Source organism: Panthera onca, chromosome D1 (genome assembly GCF_046562875.1).
Source record: "Panthera onca isolate mPanOnc1 chromosome D1, mPanOnc1 haplotype 2, whole genome shotgun sequence".
NCBI classification, from domain to species: domain Eukaryota; kingdom Metazoa; phylum Chordata; class Mammalia; order Carnivora; family Felidae; genus Panthera; species Panthera onca.
The window spans coordinates 57,486,481-57,502,920 of NC_138348.1; the positions used below are offsets into that span (position 1 = coordinate 57,486,481).

General features: G+C 38.6%; 1 protein-coding gene and 1 long non-coding RNA gene across 19 annotated transcripts in view; one reads left to right on the plus strand and one right to left on the minus strand.

Moving 5' to 3' along the window:
• The window catches only part of LOC144612921 (uncharacterized), an 89,480-nt gene that overhangs the window by 55,121 nt on the left and 17,919 nt on the right, over nucleotides 1–16,440 (plus strand). Inside the window, exon 3 of one of the 9 annotated variants that reach the window (XR_013550127.2) lies at nucleotides 779–2,620. The exons of the other annotated variants lie outside the window; for them this stretch is intronic. This is a non-coding gene — a long non-coding RNA (uncharacterized LOC144612921). Of the gene's footprint in view, nucleotides 1–778; nucleotides 2,621–16,440 lie in introns of those variants that run through there. 9 annotated transcript variants of the gene reach the window in all.
• C2CD3 (C2 domain containing 3 centriole elongation regulator) overlaps nucleotides 1–16,440 on the minus strand; it is a 145,823-nt gene that overhangs the window by 23,446 nt on the left and 105,937 nt on the right. For 9 of the 10 annotated variants that reach the window (XM_078433101.2, XM_078433098.2, XM_078433102.2 and 6 more), the window contains 2 exons: nucleotides 6,465–6,629; nucleotides 1,064–1,281 (listed from right to left, as the gene is read on the minus strand). In XM_078433101.2, coding sequence (XP_078289227.1) covers nucleotides 1,064–1,281; nucleotides 6,465–6,629 — 383 coding nt within the window. Of the gene's footprint in view, nucleotides 1–846; nucleotides 924–1,063; nucleotides 1,282–6,464; nucleotides 6,630–16,440 lie in introns of those variants that run through there. The other variant, XM_081790325.1, reaches the window with a different exon arrangement.

Below are 16,440 nucleotides of genomic sequence, written 5' to 3' on the forward strand. Positions count from 1 at the left end.
ATATTTCCAAGCAAATGGAAGCCAAATATAGCATGTACTTTGGAAACCCTGGCTACTGACAGGTTAGCTATCTGGGAAAGAGGGTAGGAAGAAGGTTTGTACTTCCTATCAGTCATGAATGGCTTCTTTCCACTTTAAACAGAGAAAATTAAACTTATTCATCCCGGTGTACAATATACATATTTTACTTCAGCAAAAATGACACCAAATGATGGCTAAAGGTACTGATCTAACTGATTTCTCACAATTCCCCAAACTGTGCCTGATATATAAGTTCCCAGGCCTTAACCCAGCATTCTAATTCAATAGAATGGAAGAAGACCCAGGAATTTGTATTTCAGAATAAGTACCCCAGGTGATTCTTATGCTTAGGCACCTTTGAGAAATACTTATTCTATAGTAGTCTCTGTCTGGGCTGCACAGAATTACCTGGGCAGTTATGAAAAACACTGATGCCTGGGTCTGCACCCTCAAAGATCCTGTTGTAACTGACCTATGATGCAGCCTGGGCATCTGGATCTTGAAAAGCTCCCTCAAGAATTCTAATATGCAGCCAGAGTGAGGACCACCGCTTTAAGGGGTGTTTCAAAGGGTTGACTATGGACCACCAATATCTAGAATCATCTGAGGTACCTGCTAAAAATGCAGGCTTCTGGCCTCTGAGAATTAGAATTTTAAATATGTCTATAGTTGATTTTTTCCTGAAAGTAGAGTGGCACAAGTTCAAGAACTGCTACTAAAGAGCTCACCTAATCCACTCTCATCTTGTTTTGGCTAGGGAATCCTCAAGAAGGGAAAAGGTATGCTGAGTCAAATCGTAAGTCTGGGCAAAAACCTACCAAGAACCTGACCTGGGTCTCCGGCCTCTCAGTCCAATGTGCTTTCCACTTCACAATTTCCTGTGCCATGCTTTTAAATCTCTCCTTTCAAAAGGAAGACAGTAAATAAATAATATAGTGAAAGCTGTTGGTCTCTCATTTGTCACAGGGGCTTGCCTGAGGGATGTTTTTTGAATAGCACCCAGTGACCATAACTCCTCAACAAGAGGGGCCCTGAGCCATACCTGTGATTAAGGAGCTGACTTGCGACACCAGGTTATTGGATTTCTCCAGAAGGCACTGGCTGTCAGGGTCTAGGCTGCTAGCTCCGGGCCCAAGATGGTCCCTATGAGTCTCCTGGGACTGCATGACGGCAGGAGGCTGAGGACTGAGGGGAAGTAAAGGCTTGGTGAGCTTCTGACTGAAGTACCGTTGGATCTGATCTAGCTCACTCAGATTCCTCCTGTAAAAAAAAAAAAAAAAGAAAGGGAGAACAGGACAAAAGGGTCATTCACTGGGATTACAAGCATCTTTTATGTTCCTCTCAGACTATGATCTGGCTACTGGGGGCAACTTTCCACTCCTTATGTCTAGCTAATGAGATTCCTCTTCTATGTCCAGGAAAAATCTCCCCTCCTGTAGGGAACCATTCTTGACTACCATTCCTATCTAGTCTTCACATCCTCTTACTCTGACAGACTAAGGCCTTACTCTGGACTAACACTGACCTTTGCTACCTCACAGTCATTCTTCACTTGATCTTAGCCAAAAGGCCGAGAAGCGATTACCTCACAATCATTCTTGATCTTTCAAGTAAGTGATTTCTTGAAGCAAGCCTTCTCTGAGCCTCTAAATTGGTTTAAGAGGTCTTCCTTTATGCCTCACAGTTCTGTACCCTTCAATCACATCATTTGTTTCACATCTCTGTCCTCTGATGTACTGTGAGCTCTGTGCTGATTCCTTTATATCTGTTGTACCCAGCATAGTGCTTGTCACAAAATCAATGCTGAATGGATAATGAATAAATGACTTAAAAAAAAAATCTGTTCAAAAACTTTGAATGGGGCCACATTGATTCTTACCATTCTCCAGAACTCGGGACTCCAAATCTTGTGCTTTCTCCATAATAGATGGGCCCTGTCCCAACTGGGTTCATTTCTGCCTCATACCTCTGAATGCTGGAGCCTGAGTTCAAGCTACTCCCCTTGCTCTGTCCCTATACAATTTTAACTTTTTTTTTTTTTTGAGAGAACACAAGCAGGGGAGAGGGGCAGAGGGAGAGAAGGAGAATTTTTTTTTTTTAAATGTTTACTTATTTTTGAGAGAGAGAGAGAGAGAGATGAGAGAGAGACAGAGCATGAGCGGGGGAGGGGCAGAGAGAGAGGGAGACCTAGAATCCGAAGAAGGCTCTAGGCTCCGAGCTGTCAGCACAGAGCCCGACGTGGGGCTCAAACTCAGAGACTGCGAGATCATGGCCTGAGCCGAAGTCTGACACTTAACCGACTCAGCCACCCAGGTGCCTCGAGAGAAGGAGAATCTTAAGCAGGCTCCACACTCAGCATGGAGCCTGACGTGGCGCTCTATCTCATGACCCTGGGATCATGACCTGAGCTGAAATTAAGAGTCAGATGCTCAACCAACTAAGCCACCGAGGTGCCCCCCAACCTGAGTTTTCTTATCATGTATTAGTTTCCCAAACTAGGCACTACATAGACACTAAATACCTGTGAAGTAAATTGAAAGTCGTTTTATGCTTTTGTTAGGAACAGTCTGCTGTGTTCTACCATCAAATCCAAATTAAATGAGAGAATACAAAGCTGATCCTTAATCTGTCATTAGAAGCCACGACTCTCTCAAATCACAGTGGATTTACGGACTTCAAGCTGTATTACAAAGCTGTAATCATCAAGACAGTATGGTCCTGGCACAAGAAAAGACACTCAGATCAATGGAACAAAATAGAGAACCCAGAAATGGACCCACAAATATATGGCCAACTAATCTTTGACAAAGCAGGAAAGAATATTCAATAGAATAAAGACAGTCTTTTCAGCAAGTGGTGCTAAGAAAACTGGACAGCGACATGCAGAAAAATGAACCTGGATCACTTTCTCACACCATACACAAAAATAAACTCAAAATGGATGAAAGACCTAAATGTAAGACAGGAAGCCATCAAAATCCTTGAGGAGAAAGCAGGCAAAACCTCTCTGACCTCGGCTGCAGCAACTTCCTACTCAACATGTCTCCAGAGGCAAGGGAAACAAAAGCAAAAATGAACTATTGAGACCTCATCAAAATAAAAAGCTTCTGCACAGTGAAGGAAACAATCAGCAAAACTAAAAGGCAACCAACAGAATGGGAGAAGATATTTGCAAATGACATATCAGATAAAGGGTTAGTATCCAAAATTTATAGGAAACTTATCAAACTTAACATCCCAAACCCAAATAATCCAGTGAAGAAATAGGCAAAAGACATGAATAGACACTTCTCCAAAGAAGACATCCAGATGGCCAAACAACACATGAAAAAATGCTCAACATCACTCATCATCAGGGAAATACAAATCAAAACCACAATGAGACACCACCTCACAACCGTCAGAATGGCTAACATTAACAACTCAGGCAACAACAGATGTTGGCGAGGATGCAGAGACAGAGGATCTCTTTTGCACTGCTGGTGGGAATGCAAACTGCTGCAGCCACTCTGGAAAACAGGATGGAGGTTCCTCAAAAAATTAGAAATAGAACTACCCTGCAACCCAGTAATTGCACTACTAGGTATTTATCCAAGGGATACAGGTATGCTGTTTCAAAGGGGCATATGCACTCCAATGTTTATGGCAGCACTATCAACAACAGCCAAATTATGGAAAGAACCCAAATGTCCATCAACAGGTGAATGGATAAAGAAGATGTGGTGTGTATATATATAAATACACACACACACACACACACACACACACACACACACACACACACACACACTGGAGTATTACTCAGCAATCAAAAAGAATGAAATCTTGCCATTTGCAACTACATAGATGGAACTAGAGGGTATTATATAAGCTAAGTGAAATTAGAGAAAGACAAATATCACATGACTTCACTCATGTGAGGACTTTAAGATACAAAACAGATGAACATAAGGGAAGGGAAGCAAAAATAATAAAAAACAGGGAGGGGGAGAAACATAAGAGACTCTTAAATATGGAGAACAAACAGAGGGTACTGGAGGGGGGATGGGCTAAATGTGTAGGGGGCATTAGGGAATCTACTCCCGAAATCATTGTTGCACTATATGCTAACTAACTTGGATGTAAATTAAAAAAATAAATAAAATTTAAAAATCACAGTGGTTTACTTAGGTGTCTACATTTGGGTGTCTGCCACCTGCCACTTGTAGCAGGAAAATGCAAACAAATGTTAACTGGGTGAAGCTTTAAAGAAAATGTGCAAACCCAACTGACCTTGTCAGAGGTTCTGGGTATAGAACCTACTAATACTAAGCTGCAATTTTCTTATCTGTGAAAAAGGTTTATTAATATTTGCTCTGCAGACCTCATAGGATTGCTGTGACTCAAAAGAAGCACTGTTTTAGGGCTCTGTGAATCTAAGGAAGTAATAATGCAAAGTTGCTATTTTGTTTCATCTCCATTTTTAGAGAATTCATCTACTAGCAGTTTTCAAAACCTGGTTCTAGATCTAGCAGCATTAGCATCATCTGAGAACTTCTTAGAAATGCCAATTCTCAGGCCCTATCCTAGACCTATTGAATTAGGAACTGTATGGGTGGGTAGAACAATTGCTGTTTTAACAAGTTGTTCACGTGATTCTGACACACACTAACTTTTGAGAACCACTGTTCTAGGGCAGTGGCTTATAGCCTGGTAATTTGGCCCCAAGAACACATTTGGCAATGTGTGAAGACATTTTTGGTTGTCACAATCGGGGCAGGAGAGCTACTAGTATCTAGTAGATAGAGGCCAAGGATGCTGCTAAATTCTTACAATGCATAAGACAGGCCCCCTACAGCAAAATATCTGGCCCAAATGTCAATAGCGCTGACACTGAGAGAACTGCACGGGAGTTTCTTTTTCTCTTTCTTGGTAGATTCTAAAATATGTTATGTGAGTGACCCAACAAAATGCAGACACACTGTTGGGGCGCCTGGGTGGCGCAGTCGGTTAAGCGTCCGACTTCAGCCAGGTCACGATCTCACGGTCCGTGAGTTTGAGCCCCGCGTCAGGCTCTGGGCTGATGGCTCGGAGCCTGGAGCCTGTTTCCGATTCTGTGTCTCCCTCTCTCTCTGCCCCTCCCCCGTTCATGCTCTGTCTCTCTCTGTCCCAAAAATAAATAAAAAACGTTGAAAAAAAAAATTAAAAAAAAAAAATGCAGACACACTGTTAATGGTTTTACTTAAATAGCCTCCAGTCTCTAGCTGAGAATCTAAAATGAGAATCTGAACATACCACTTCCTTATAATACAAAAATTTGAACAATTTCCCACAGTCTATAGTATAACTGTTCAATTCTTTTTAACCTATGTTCCACCAATCAAAAATATTTTGCCAATTCTTTTCTGAGTTTGCTTTATGAAGCCAAATAATTTTTAAAAAATTTTTTTAGCTTTTTCCAAATATAAAATCTTTCAAATATTTTTTCCTCAAATTTTACACACTCTCTTCCTCCATTCCCCATCACTTTCCACTTGAGGATCATTTGTTCTAAAAGTCCAAACTCAAGCTGACATTCAAGGCCCTTCAAGATGGTGCTACAGAACTTTCCTTGCTCTTTACATCTTTGGCTCAGCTTTATCCTAACTGTACTGCTGGTATTTCTCCAAACGTGACCTGCTGTTTCAAGCCTCTGGGTCTCAGTGTGTTTTCTGCATAGAATGTCCTTCACATTTGTTGACCTTCTCCTTCAAAGACTAGTTCAAGTGTGACTTCTTTAAATATTCCCAAAACCAATTTAGAATGTTACTTATTCCTCCATCTACCCTTGGCCAGAAAACCTGCAGCTTTTATCACACATCATTATAATTATCTGGCAACAGACTATCTCCTTCCTTTTCTGGGAGTGGCAGAGCCAGGACTGGAAGTCAAGGCTGTTGGACTCTGAAGCCAAGACCTTTTCACAGGACCACACTTCTTACTAGATAACCCAGGTGCTGATTCAGATGATCTATAATGGCCCTTTCAATTCTCACAGTGCTTCTGTGGCTCAGATGCTGGCTGAATTAACAAAGAGGGAAGCATTAACAGGACAGATGGTGATCTGGATGAATTCAGTGGTTGTGAGGACAGTGGGCAGGATGAGGGTCTATAAATTGTAAAGTAGATATGAAGCTGTATAATTATTAACTTTGGTGAATAATCTAAAGTTCCTGTATTAGTGGAAATAATATAATAGTATAGAGCCGGTGAAGGAATGGAAGGCCCCAAGTAGAGACAGATTTATCTATGAAGAATCTTGAGAGGATCCAGGGTCCAATGCAACACTAACACAGACAAAGTCCCCTCCTACACTTCCCAGGGCAGTGGTAGCTGACAGAACAGCAGTATTGCAGGTTGCCATAGCCCATTTACCTTGTGCTTTACTATGGTTTCTTGTGTCTTTTCTAAGCACAGGGTCTTACCTGAGAGAAGTCAGAATGGAAGTGTGGGAGGAGGACAAAGGCAATGTGGTCAGTTTGTCATCATGTGGCAAAACTGCCTCTCCCTGCTGCAGGGATTCATGAAATCGGCGGATGTTCTGTACATGCTCTTCATGGCGTGATGCCTGACTTCTTGCAGTACTGCTTCTGTCAGGAATAAATGGGGCCAAAATAAATTCCCAACCAATGAGAAAACTAATGTGACAATCAACAAATAACCCTCCTACAATGGTATTGCAAATCCATCCCCATTACCACAGTCCTGGCTTCAGTAATTCTTACTTAGATGACAACTATCCTCCAAATAATCTTGCCTTCAGTCTTAACCACTCTCCTTTATTATTTTTTCCCTCTCTTTTCAAATGTGAATTCCAGTGTAGTTAACATACAGTGTTATGCTAGTTTCAGGTGTAAAATATAGTGATTCAACAATTCCATACTCAGTCCTCATCAAGTTACATGTATTCTTTTGTTTTTTTATTACAGAGAGAGAGAGAGAGAGAGAGAGAGAGAGAGAGAGAATGAGCAGGGGAGGGACAGAGAAAGAGGGAGAGAGAAGCCCAAGCAGGCTCTGTACTGTCAGCGTGCAGCCTGATGTAAGGCTTGATCTCACAAACTGTGAGATCATGACCTGAGCTGAAATCAAGAGTCAGATGCTTAACATACTAAGCCACCCAGGCACCCCAAGAGTGTACTCTTAATCCCTTCACGTATTTTACCCATCCCCCTTACCTCTCCTCTGGTAACCATTTGTTTGTTCTCTTTGGTTAAGAGTCTGTTTCTTGGTTTGTCTCTCTTTTTTTTCCTCTTTGTTCATTTGTTTTGTTTCTTAAAGTCCACATAGGAGTGAAATCATACAGTATTTGTCTTTCTCTGATGGACTTATTTTGCTTAGCATCATACGCTCTAGATCCATCCATGTTATTGCAAATGGCAAGGTTTTGTTCTTTTTAAAAATATTTTTTAATGTTTATTTATTTTGAGAGAGAGAGTGCAAACAGGGAAGGGGCAGAGAGAGAGGGACAGAGAGAATCCCAAGTATGCTCCGCACTGTCAGCACAAGCCCAATGGGGGGCTCAATCCCACCAACTGCAAGATCATGACCTGAACTGAAACCAAGAGTTGGATGCTTAACTGACTGAGCCGCCCAGACACCCCAAGATTTCATTCTTTTTAATAGCTGGATAATATTCCATTACACACGCGCGCGCGCGCGCACACACACACACACACACACACACACACACCACATCTTCTTTATCCGTTCATCTATCAGTGGACACCTGGGCTGTTTCCATAGTTTGCCTATTGTAAATAATGCTGCAATAAACACAAGGGTGCATTTGCCCTTTGAATTAGTGTTTTTGTATTTTCTGGGTAAATATCCAGTAGTGTCATTCCTCTATGTAGGGTAGTTCTATTTCTAACTTGTGAGGAGACTTCTTACTATTTTCCAGTGGCTGAACCAGTTTGCATTCCCACTGACAGTGCACAAGTGTTCCTTTTTCTCCACATCCTTGTCAATACTTATTTCTTGTGCTGTTGAGTTTAGCCATTTGGACAGGTGTGAGATGATATCTCATTATGGTTTTGATTGCATTTCATCAGTGATGAGTGATGTTGAATATCTTTTCATGTATCTCTTGGCCATTTGTAAGTCTTCTGTGGAGAAATGTCTATTCATGTCTTCTGCCCATTTTTAAATTGGAGTATTTGTTTCTTGTGTGTTGAGTTGTAAAAATTCTTTATATATATTTGATATTAACCCTTCATTGAATATGTCATTTACAAATGTCTTCTCCCATTCAGTAGGTTGTCTTTTAGTTTTGTTGGTTGTTTACTTTGCTGTGCAGAAACTTTTATTTTGATATAGTCCCAATAGTTTATTTTTGCTTTTGTTTCCCTTGCCTAAGTGAACACATCTGGAAAGATGTTGCTATGGCCGATGTCAGAGAGTTACTGCCTGTGCTCTCTTCAAGGACTTTTATGGTTTCAGGTCTCACATTTAGGTCCTTAATCCATTTTAAGTTTATTTTTGTGTATGGTGTAAGAAAGTGGTCCAGGTACATTCTTTTGTGTGTTACTGTCCAGTTTTCCCAACACAATTTGTTGAAAAGACTGTCTTTTTCCCATTGCATTCTTTGTTGAAGATTAACCGACCAGCTAATTATGGGTTTATTTCTGGGGTTTCTATTCTTTTCCATGGACTTATGTGTCTATTTTTGTGCCTGTACCATACTGTTTTGATTACTATAGCTTTGTAATATAACTTGAGGTCCAGAATTGTGATTCCCTCCAACTTTGCTTTTCTTTTTTCAAGATTGCTTTGGCTATTTAGGGTCTTTTCTGGTTCCATACAAATTTTAGGACTGTTTATTCTAGCTCTGTGAAAAAATGCTGTTGGTATTTTGATAGGGATTTCATTAAATATGTAGATTGCTTTGTGGAATATAAACATTTTAACAATATTTTTCTTCTGATCTATGGGCATGGGATGTCTTTTCATTTCTTTGTGTTATCTTCAATTTCTTTCATCAATATTTTATAGTTTTCAGAGTACAGGTCCTTTCACCCCTTTGGTTAGATTTATTTCTAAGTATTTTACTATTTCTAAGTATTTACTGTTTTGCATTTGTAAATGGGATGGTTTTCTTTTTTATTTTGTTTTCTTAATTACTCTTTCTGCTGCTTCATTATTAGTGTATAGAAATGCAGTGGATTTCTGTATGTTGATTTTGTATGCCACGACCTTATTGTATTCCTTTATCAGTTCTAGTCGTTTTTTGGTGGACTCTTTAGGGTTTTTTTTTTATCATGTCATCTGCAAATAGTGAAAGTTTTACTTCTTCCTTACCAATTTGGATGCTTTTCTTTTTCTTTATTTCTGACTGCTGTGGCTAGGACTTCCAGTTCTATATCAAATAAAAATGGTGAGAGTGGACATCCTGTCTTGTTCCTGATCTGAGGGAGAGAGCTCTCAGTTTTTCCTTGCTTTGAGTGTGTTTTCCATATGAGGCCTTTATTATGTTGAACTATGTTCCTTGTAAACCCACTCTGTTGAGGGTTTTTATCATGAATGGATGTTGTATTTTGTCAAATGCTTTTTCTGCATCTATTGAAATGACTATATGATTTTTATCCGTTCTCTTACTGATGTGGTGTATCATGTTGATTGATTTGCAATTATTGAACCAACCTTGTATTCTGGGAATAAATCCCAGTTGATCATGGTAAATGCTTTTTTTAATGTATCGTTGGATTCTGTTTCTAAATATTAAGAATTTTTGTATCTCTTTTTTTGTAGTGTCTTTATCTGGTTTTGGTATCAGGGTAATACTGGTCTCATAACATGAATTTGGAAGTTTTCCTTCCTCTTCTATTCTTTGGAATAATTTGAGAAGAATAGCTTTTTTAAATGTTTAGTAGAATTCACCTGTGAAACTGTCTGGTCCTGCCTGGACTTTTGTTTGCTGGGAGATTGCCGATTATCCATTCAATTTCCTTGTTGGTAATTGGTCTGTTCAAATTTTGTTTCATCTTGATTCAGTTTTGATAGGTGACATGTTTCTGGAATTTATCCATTTCTTCCAGGTTGTCCAATTTGTTGGAATATAATTTTTCATAATATTTTCTTACAATTGTTTTTATTTCTGTGGTGTTGGTTATTTCTCCTCTTTCATTTGTGATATTGTTTATTTGAATCCTTCCTTTCTCTTTTTTTGATGAATCTGGTTAGAAGTTTATTAATTTTGTTGATTTTTTCAAAGAACCGGCTCTTGGTTTCATTCATCTGTTCTACTGTTTTTTTTTTTTTTTTTTTAATTTATTTTTGGGACAGAGAGAGACAGAGCATGAACGGGGGAGGGGCAGAGAGAGAGGGAGACACAGAATCGGAAACAGGCTCCAGGCTCCGAGCCATCAGCCCAGAGCCTGACGCGGGGCTCGAACTCACAGACCGCGAGATCGTGACCTGGCTGAAGTCGGACGCTTAACCGACTGCGCCACCCAGGCGCCCCTGTTCTACTGTTTTTTTTAGTTTCTATATCATTTATTTTTGCTCTAGTCTTTATTATTTCCTTCCTTCTCCTGGTTTTGGTTTTTTGTTTGTTTGTTGTTGTTCTTTTTCTAGCTCTTGTAGGTGTAAGATTAGGTTGTTTGAGATTTTTCTTCCTTTTTGAGGTAGACCCGTGTTACTATAAATTTCCCTCTTAGAACTGCTTTTGCTGCATCCCAAAGATTTTGGACCATTTGTGTTTTAATTTCATTTCTTTCTGTGTAATTTTTTATTTCTTCTTTGATTTCTTGGTTGACTCATTCATTTTTCAGTAGCGTTATTTCCATGTATTTTCACCCTTTCTAGATTTTTTCTTGTGGTTGACTTCTAGTTTCATAATGTTGTGGTTGGAAAAAATATATGTTATGACTTTGATCTCTTTAAATTTGTTGAGACTTGTTTTGTGGCCTAATATATGATCTATCTGGAGAATGTTCCATGTTCACTTGATAAGAATGTATATTCCAGAGTAGATCAGTATGGAGGCTCCTCAAAAAAGTAAAATAGAACTACCCTATGACCCAGCAATTGCACTACTAGTTATTTATCCAGAGGATACAAAAATACAGATTTAAAGGGGTACATGCACCCTGATGTTTATAGCAGCATTATCAACAAAAGCCAAACTATGGAAAGAGAGCCTAAATGTCTATTTACTGATGAATGGATAAAGAAGATGTGGTATATTTACACAATGACTATTACTCAGCCATCAAAAAGAATGAAATCTTGTCATTTGCAACGACCATAGATGGAGCTATGGTGTATTATGCTAAGCAAAATAAGTCAAACACAAATACTATATGATTTCCCTCATATGTGAAATTGAGGAAACACAAGAGGTGAACATACAGGAGGGGGAGAAAAAAAGAGAGGGAAACAAACCATAAGAGACTCTTAACTGTAGAGAACAAACTGAGGGTTGATGGAGGGAGGTGGGTGGGGGATGGGCTAAATGGGTGATGGGTATTATGGAGGGCACTTGTTATGATGAGCAGTGGGTGTTACATGTAAGTGATGAATCACTAAATTCTACTCCTGAAACCAATATTACACTATATGTTAACTAACTAGAATTTAAGTAACAATTTGAAAAAAATGGAGTATTTTAAATAAATGACATTTTACAATATTTTATATGAACAAATCTTTTCCTGGTAGTTTCCCTTTTTTCAAGGTTCTACATTTTTTCTTTTACTTTTTGAAATAAAACATGTAAGGGGCGCCTGGGTGGCTCAGTCGGTTAAGCGTCCGACTTGGACTCAGGTCATGATCTCGCGGTCTGTGAGTTCGAGCCCCGCGTCAGGCTCTGTGCTAACAGTTCAGAGCCTAGAGCCTGTTTCGGATTCTGTGTCTCCCTCTCTCTCTGACCCTCCCCTGTTCATGCTCTGTCTCTATCTCAAAAATAAATAAACGTTAAAAAATAAAATAAAACATGTAACATGGAAAAAAAAGAATGTGTATTCTGCTGTTTTATGATGGAATGTTCTGAATATATCTGTTAAATCTATCTGGCCCAGTGTGTCACTGAAAGCCACTGTTTCCTTGTTGATTTTCTGTTTATTTCCACTGACTTAAGTGTTACCCATTCTCCTTTAATAAATTGTCCACATTACAGCCTGAGTGATTTTTTTTAAAACACAGGTCTGATAACAGTAAGAACAACACTATTTATGGAGTCCTTATTATGTGACAAGTACTGTTCTAAGCATTTGTGTACTAAATTATTTAATCACCATTGTTTCTTTCTAGCTTCGGTTTCTCTGTTTTTAATCTATAAAACAAATTTCAAATTTCTCAGCATGGTATTCAAAAACTTGACTTCGGCAATAAGTCTTCTCTTTAAGTAACAGCTTCAATGAGATAGCATTCACATCCCATACAATTTACCCAAAGTCTACAATTCAATGGTTTTTAGTATATTCACAGAGTTGTGTAAACATTGCCACAATTATAGGATACTTTCATCACCCCCCCAAAAATTCTATACCTATACATCAGCAATCACTCCACACTTCCCCTTCTGCCCCAAACCCTCACCCAAACCTCCCAGCTCTAGGCAATTGCTAATCTACTTTCTGATTCTGTAGATTTGCCTAATCTGGAAATTCATGTAAATGGAATCATAACAACATACAGTCTTTTGTGACTAGCTTCATACATTTAGCATTTTTTTAATTATTATTTTTTAATGTTTATTTATTTTTGAGAAATACAGAGAGAGAGAGAGCCAGACAGAGTGCAACTGGGGGAGAGGCAGAAAGAGAGGGAGACAGAATCCGAAGCAGGCTCCAGGCTCTGAGCTGTCAGCACAGAGCCTGATGTGGGGCTCAAACTCACAAACCACGAGATCGTGACCTGAGCCAAAGAAGTTAGACACTCAACTGACTGAGCCACCCAGGTGCCCCACATTTAGCATGTTTTTAAGCTTCACCCATGCTGTAGCATGTATCAGTAATTCATTCCTTCTCATGGCTGAATAATTTTCCATTATATAGAGATATCACATTTTATTCATCTACTCATCAGATGATGGACATTTTGTTTGTATTTTTTAGTTACTAGGAATAATGCTACTACAAACACATACAAGTTTTTGTATGAACATATGATTTATTCTCTTGGGTATATACTTGGAAGTGGAATTATTGGATCATACGGTTACTCTATGTTTAACCTTTTAAAAGGAAGTGCCAGACCGTTTTCCAAAGCAGCTGCACCATTTTAAAATCCCACCTACCATGTATGAGGGTTCCAATTTCTCCACATCTCCTCCAACATTTGTCATATTTGTCTTTTGGATTACAGTCATTGCAGTGGGTATGAAGTGGTATCTCATTATGGTTCAATTATATTTTCCTGATGGCTAATGATGTTAACCATCTTTTCATGTGTTTATTGACCCTTTGTATATGTTCTTTGGACGTATGTCAATTCAGACCATTTATCCATTTTTACTTGGGTTACTTGCCATTTATTATTGAGTTGTAGGAATTCTTTATATATTCTGATACAAGTAAGTCCCTTATCATATCTATGTTTTACAATTATTTTCTCCCATGCTGTTGGTGGCCCTTTCATTTTCTTGATGGTATCATTTGTAGTATGAAAGTTTCTAATTTTGATGAATCCAGTGTACTTTTTCTTTTGTTGCTTCTGCTTTTGGTGTCTTATGTGAGGAATCATTGCCTAATCTAAGGTCATGAAGATTTCCTCCTATGTTTTCTTCTAAGAGTTTTATAGTTTTAGCTCTTACATTTAGATATATGATCCTTTTGGAGTTAATTTTTATATACAGTGTGAAGAAGGGGTCCAACTTCAATCCTTTGCATGTGGATATATAGTATCATTTTCTGAAGACTATTCTTTCCTCATTAAACTATCTTGGCATCTTTGACATCTTGGCATCTTTGGCACATGGGTTTATTCTGGACTGCCAATATATTCTACTGATTTAGATTTCTAATCCTTATACCAGTAGCACACTGTACTGTTTACAGTAACTTTGTGTTAAGCTTTGAAATTAGGAATTCGTTCTTTTTCAAGACTGTTTTGCCTACTCTGTGTCCCTTGAGCTTCCATATGCATTTTAGGACCAGCTTGCCCATTTCTACGAAAAATCCAAAAGGGATTATGATAGGGAGTGTGTTGAATCTATAGATCAATTTGGGGAATGCTGTCATCTTAACAATATTAAGTCTTCTAATCTGTGAACATGGGATATCCTTCCATTTATTTAGACCTTCTTTAATTTCTTTCAGTAATGTTTTGTAGTTTTCAGAGAGTAAGTTTTGCACTTTAAAAAATTTTTTTAAATCTTTATTTATTTTTGAGAGAGAGAGACAGAGAGAGAGAGAGAGAGTGAGTGAGTGCCGGGGAGGGGCAGAAAGGGAGGGAGACACAGAATCCAAAGCAGGCTCCAGGCTCTGAGCTGTCAGCACAGAGCCCGACACGGGGCTTGAACCCACAAACCATGAAATCATGACCTGAGCTGAAGTCGGACACTTAACTGACTGAGCCACCCAGGTTCCCCTGCACTTTTTTTGTTAAGTTTATTTTTAAGTATTTTATTCTTTTTGATGCTATTGTAAATGGAATTGTTTTCTCAATTTCATTTTGGGTTATTCATTGTTGATGTAAAGATATACAACTGATTTTTTTAAATTATTTTTTTAATGGTTATTTATTTATTTTTTTGAGAGACAGAGACAGAGAGACAGAGTGAGAGCGGGGAGCGACAGAGAGAGATGGAGACACAGAATCCAAAGCAGGCTCCAACTCGACGTGGAGCTTGAACTCATGAACCGCGAGATCATGACCTAAGCTGAAGTCAGATGCTCAACCGACTGAGCCACCCAGGTGTCTCATATAAACAACTGATTTTGTATATTAGAATAAAAAATGTTGGTTGTGGGCACCTGGGTAGCTCAGTTGGTTAGGCATCCGACTCTTGGTTTTGGCTCAGGTCATGATCTCATGGCTTTGTGGGTACTAGCGCCATGTTGGGATTCTGTCTCTCCCTTTCTCTCTGCGCTCCCCTACTCGTGCTGTCTCTCTCTCAAAATAAATAAATAAACTAAAAAAAAAAATAAAAATGTTGGTTGAAATTTCTAATATGGTAAAAATGGATAGATATAATTTACCTAAATAAACCTCTTTGAGGTTATCACTAATTTTTAAGAGTATAAAGGGTTCTAAAGTGGAAATGTTTGAAAACTGCTTTACTAAGGTATAACTGGTATATAATGAATGTCACATATTTAAAGTATACAATATGAGGTAATTTTTTGGGGTATAATTTTTTATCATGACTGAAAAACTACTGACCAAATAACAACCCTTTATTGGAGAAGTATCAAAACTGGTTATTTGGTTCAATTATAGCATACTTTCATGCCACAATATTGAGTTTTGACATATGTGTACTTCTAAGGAAACCATTACAACATAAAGATTATGAACATATCCATCACCCTTAAAACTTTCCTCCTGTCCTTTATAATTCTTCCCTCTTTCTTGCTCTAGTCATCCTTTCTTGTCCCTAAATAACTACTGATTTGCTTTCTGTTGCTATAGATTAGTATGTTTTCTAGAATTTTATATAAATGGAATCAGATACAATGTACTAGCTTCTCAACATATTTTGAGATTCATTTTGTTGTGTATCAGTATTGCCTTTTGAAAAATTTCTTAGTAGTATTTCTTTGTATGAACATACCACAATTTGGTTAGCTTTAGATGGCTGGCTGGATCAGAATATGTCATTTTGATATAGTCCTTTTGAGATGGGAACAGGGATGTTTTTTTGTGGACGAAAAGCAAACCACTAGACTTAGCTTTTACAATTACTAAATAGTGTCCTCATCATTGATCTATATTCTATCCTAATACCAGTACCCTTATCCTATCCATGTCTCATGGACTGGTTATGGTCAAAGTAACACCCATAAAATAGATAACAGAAAAATTATTTAAGCCTGTGATTTAGGATTTGACAGACACATGGGATCCCTTTATATAGAGGGCAGAGGCACTCTTCATGTGGTAAGCAGGTAGAGAGAGCTACACAGCACTGAAATGGGCTTTGGTGTTAGAGAGTATCTTTCTGGAATAAAGGATCTACTCATAACTGCTACTGTAGGAATGGCTATTTTAAGGGAAGATCCCTTGTCTTATCCCTGAAGTAGGGAGACAGACACAGGAAAGACTGGTGGAGGCAGGGGGATGACAAATGCCACTAAGGCCAGGAAGGGAGTGGGGTAGAAAGCAGCAATGTATTCCTATACCTCGTCCTTTAAGAGAATGGAATGTGCTTTAGCCCCAATATCCATATGCATGTCCATGGTTGGCTTTGCAAAGCAATTGGATGGGCCAGTTGCTTTTTATAAAATAATTTGGTTCCTA